Here is a 5,028-nt window from a genome sequence, read left to right on the forward strand (position 1 = left end):
AACTCACAGAGATCCGCCTGCCTCTGCCTCCCGAGTGCTGGGGTTAAAGGCGTGCGCCACCATCGCCCGGCTAATAAATAAATCTTAAAAAAAAAAACCTTGGATCAGCAGAGATAATATTTGAATAATATGCCGTATGGCTTCAAGAAGGTTCCACATGTTATGGAAAGGAATGAGTGTATTTTGTGAGTGTCTAGTGTCCAGGTTAGGTTCTCCTTGGGAGAGACTGGTTAGTAGCTGCCTCTTGCTCAGTGCTGGTCATTCTCTGAGGGTTCGAGAACTTGTGTCTTCTTATTGTAGGGTGTACTGCCTTCGTTGTGTATAATCCTGTTCTCTCTCTCTCTCTTTCTGTGTGTGTGTGTGTGTGTCTGTGAAAGAAAAGCTGTCACGTTGTCAAAGTGAATTCGAGTTCAGGTGGGAACTAAAAGGGCTTAAAACTGGTTTTCAACCTGTGGGTCACAGCTCCTTTGACGAACCTCTATATCCAAAAATATTTACATTATGATTCATAACAACAGCAAAATGACAGTTATGAAGCAGCAATGAAAACAGTTTTATGGTTGGGGGTCAGCACAGCGTGAGGAACCGTCTTAAAGGGTCAGGAAGGTTGAGAACTGCTGGAAAGCGTCCACTGCCGAGAACTAATGCCTCTTAGTTGGTTGTTGTTAGCTGGGGACTGCCTGAAAGGAAGAAGAACCCCAGGTAGGGTCAGTCTTGTCCCCTGACTGTTTGCTGGCAGAACTGAAACTGTTCTTTCTCACAGGCAACTGCCATGTCTGTGGACTGTCTTGGGCAGCATGCTGTGCTTTCCGGGTAAGTGAACCTTCAGCGTTTGTTGGCCATAAGTTCTGGGGAACACGTTCTAAGTTTCTGGGAAACTGGAAAATATCCTTATGTTTGAGGACAATGAGAGGGTTTAGTGTTCACATCCTGAGGACCACATGGGCATTAGCAGGGATTCTCTACAGTTTGTTGTCTGTTTTTTCCTCTCACACAACTTCAATATGATAGCTGGTTTGAAGAGTGTCATCTGTTTTATTTTGTCATGTTTGTTTGTTATCTCTTAGAAGCCTATTTTCTAATGAGAGACAAAGGGAATGGAGGGAAGGAGGGGAAGAAGCGGGTAGGAGTAGAGAGTGGAGGGAGAGGAAACTAATCAGGATATATTGTGTAAGAAAAGAATCTACTCCCTCCCCACACCCCAGACAGGGTTTCTCTATAACTTTGGAGCCTGTCCTGGAACTCACTATGTAGACCAGGCTGGCCTTGAACTCACAGAGATCCGCCTGCTTCTGCCTCCTGAGTGCTGGGATTAAAGGCGTGCGCCACCACCGCCCGTCTCTTTTTTCTTTTTTATTCTAGGAGTTTTCAATGATCACTTCCAATTCTTCATTTAGATTTTCTTTTGAGATATATTTCTTTATTATTTATTTGTGTGTGCGTGCACCTACATGAATTTATATGCATGGTATGTGTGGATGCTCACAGCAGCCAGAGGTCTTTTAATCCCCTAGAACTAGAATTACAGGTGGTTGTGAGTCATCTAATGTAGATGTTGGGAAATAAACCTGGATCTTCTGCACGAGCAGTAAGTGGAGTTTGAAGGTAAAAAAATTATGTGTATGAGTTTTCCTGAATTTATGTATATGCACCATGCATGTGCCTGGTGCCCTCAGTCCATAAGTGGGCGTCAGATTCTCCAAAGCTGCAGTTACAGACAGTTGTGAGCCATCACATGGGTGTTGGGAACTGAACCCGTGTCTTCTGCGGGATACCAGTGCTCTTAGCTACTGCCCCATCTCTCTGGCCCTCTGTTAGATTTTCTTAATTTTCAACTGTTTTAATTTTCAAGAACTTTCAAAGACTCTAATTACTGTTTAAAACGTGACGCCTCAAAGGTCTAGACAGAGCGTGTTAGAAAGGGGTGTTCTTTTCCTGGCCTCCAGTTGTGGGCACAACTGCACATGCCCCCCCACTCAAAAAAAAACTTGGAAAAAAAAGAGTAAAGAAAGACTAGAATAGCCATTTACATGCTTTTAGGCATTCTGGTTTTGTTTATTGGTTCTGCTTTAGCCTTCCAGCCTTACTCCTCTTTGCCTAGAGAAGGTGCCCTCAGGTCCTGCCCCTCAAATCAGCTTGATTCTGAGACACTTGCTGGCTTTAGCTCTTGGCTTATTGTCTGTTGTTATTCATGATCAGTTGCCATTTGTCCATATGCTTTCATTTCTCTCTCTCTCTTTTTTTAAACTATATTTTAGCAGGGGGTTGGGAGTTGGGGAATGAAGATAAATACACGTTTAGTCACTGGTGTCTGTCCTAAAGACCCCCTTCCTGCTGTTCTCCACTGGTCTGCACTGTTAGCTCCCCAGTGATGCACAGCTCATGGAGAAAGCTTGTCGTCTGTACTGTTTTTCCTTCTAATGGGAAGGCAGCATCCTTCCTCCTGCTTCTGGTCTTCGTTCTGCATTAACTTCCTTAGACGTTCCAGAAGATCTGTGAGATTCTGTCTTCCCTGGATTACCTTTCTTCCCCCTTAACTACCATCCCTCTTTACAGTCGCTGCTACTCTCTAGAATTTTCATTATTTTCCAAACAGGGACTGTAAGTCTTTTTTTCTTGGGCTTATTGGTCCTCATTGATACCCAGAGTCTTAGCATGTTCTCCAATTGAAAATCAATGCCAGATTGCTTCAGGGATGTCAATTCACAGCCAGTCATTTTTTCTTTCTTAAAATGAATACAACGCATTCTTTATATTGATATATATTTTTCAGATTCTTTATATTGATCGACACTTTTAACTATGACAGCCTTACTATGCTACTTTAATTGTTACTCCTTTTTCTTGGGTCATTAGTTTTCTTCCTGGTAGATCTGGTTTTGTTTCTGAGTAGCAGACTTGCAGAGGAATCTGAGATTTTCCTGCAGGAGTCTGGCCCAGTAATAAGTGTGTTTAACACATTCGTTACATATAAAGCTCTGTGCCTGGTGATAATGGACCTAAAAAGATATTTTAGCTATGGTTTAGTTTCCAGATATGCAGGTGAATTGAGACAAGAGTCTTAACATTTGGTAGCCTTCTTGTAGAGGAAACACAGTTGAAATGTAGACCCTGCAGTGGGCTTACCATGAAACTGAAACTCCATCCTAGCTGGGTCATTGGGAAAGGCTGGGAAAGGAGCAGGCTGGAGCTGAACACAGAGGGAGCAGACAGCAGACGCACTCTCATGGGTGGACATGGGTAGTGAAGGCCAAACTTAACAGTAGCTCTCGCAGGGATACTGTTCCCCTTTGCTTAACCCTCAGCTTGGGGACACTTGTCATTTGTATGCCTTTCAGAGTAGGTAGTTGCCGCGTGTATCTGAGAGTGTCAGAGCAGTGCTTGCAAGCTGCACACAATGCAGGATGTGCTTCTCTGTCGTGATGTGCATGCTGCTATGTTGCTGTATTGCTACAATGTTGATGTTGTTCTAGCCGAAGATTCCTGTACATCGTCAATCTAGATGCCCCTTTTGAAGGTCACCGCAAAATCTCCCGCCAGAGCAAATGGGACATTGGAGCTGTGCAGTGGAACCCTCATGACAGCTTCGCACATTATTTCGCAGCGTCGGTGAGTTCATTGTCATCTTTTAAATGTGCCATTGAGGGCTGCAGGTCTTTGTCCTGTACAGAGAAGAGGATGTAGTCTTCATTGCTCAGTTTGTTTTTTTTTAAAAAAAGAGGTTTGTGGGGCTGGCGAATGGCTCAATGCTTAAGGTCAGTGGATAGATGATCTTCCAGAGGACCTGGGTTTGATTCCCAGTACCTGCATGGTGGCTCATAACCATAACTGTCATGACTTGAGTTCTAAAAGATCTGACGCCCTCATCTAGCCTCCACGGGCACCAGGCACGAACATGCTACACAGATGTACATGAAGGCAAACACCCAAACTCATTTAATAAAAATAAATAAATCTTAAAAAAGAGATTTGCCTGCTTCTGAAAGATGAGGCAAGTTGTCTTATGTGTTTTACATATATTTGTGTATGTGTATAATTGATTTGCTGGCCCCTAGTCTGTGTAGCTTTTGTATTTATTTCTGGGGACTGAATTTAGATTTTTAAAGGGGAAGCAGGTAGGTGCTTTCATTTCTGTGTAGGGAGTTACGTTCCTTAGTGACAGTATGACTAGCCAGGGGCTGCATGGCGGATGCCCAGAAAGGTGCTCTAAGGAGAGGCACGTGAGCTGGTCTGGAGCTAGTCTTCTGTGCTGTCAGAGGGCTCAGACACCTCATCCATCGGCTGGAAGGACGCTTCAGCAGTTATGAGCAATACTGCCCTTTCAGAGGACCGAAGTTCAGTTCCTGTCACCCACCGTGGGTGTCTGTAACTCTAGCTCCCGGGGACCTCTGGCCTCTGCTGGCCTGTGTGGGCACCTGCACTCACGTGAGTGCACCCCCTCCCACACATAGACAGTCGAAAATAAACTAAACTAAACCAAAATACCTTCTCTGTTCCAAGGGTGGGATTCCTCCCATATGGAGTTCATTAGATTGGTTAACCTCTGCAGACTTCGGGTGCCTGTTTATATGTTCCCCAGGGTTTACACCCAGCTTCTTTCTCCTTCCTGAGAATCTTATCACACCTCAGAAGATTTTGGGATGTGTCATCTCTGGCATCTTTCTCCTGATTCTTTGTCATCATTTTCTCTAGAGCAGTGGTTCCCAATCTTCTTAGCGTTGTGACCCTTTAGTCCAGTTCCTCATGTTGTGAGGACCCCCAGCCATAAAGTTATTCTCGTTGCTACTTCATAACTGTAATTTTGCTACTTTTATGAATTGTAATGTAAATATCTGTTTTCCGATGGTCTTAGGTGACCCCTGCGAAAGGGTCATGACCCCCAAATGGGTTGCAGTCCACAGGTTGAGAACTGTTGGTCTAGAGCAGCTGTAGATGTCCATGCCTGGCCCTTTATGGTTATTATTATTATTTGTGTATGTACATGTGGATATGTGTTTGTGTATGTGTATGATTGCATGTGTGTATACA

General features: G+C 44.1%; 1 protein-coding gene across 2 annotated transcripts in view; it reads left to right on the forward strand.

The window, feature by feature from the left end:
• The window catches only part of Wdr59 (WD repeat domain 59), a 68,631-nt gene that overhangs the window by 7,647 nt on the left and 55,956 nt on the right, over window positions 1–5,028 (forward strand). For both annotated transcript variants that reach the window (XM_013354988.2, XM_013354991.2), the window contains exons 2-3: window positions 764–813; window positions 3,474–3,609. In XM_013354988.2, the coding sequence (XP_013210442.1) occupies window positions 764–813; window positions 3,474–3,609 (186 nt within the window). The remainder of the gene's footprint in view (window positions 1–763; window positions 814–3,473; window positions 3,610–5,028) is intronic.

The sequence above is a fragment of the Microtus ochrogaster genome, chromosome 4 (genome assembly GCF_000317375.1).
Source record: "Microtus ochrogaster isolate Prairie Vole_2 chromosome 4, MicOch1.0, whole genome shotgun sequence".
Lineage (NCBI taxonomy): Eukaryota > Metazoa > Chordata > Mammalia > Rodentia > Cricetidae > Microtus > Microtus ochrogaster.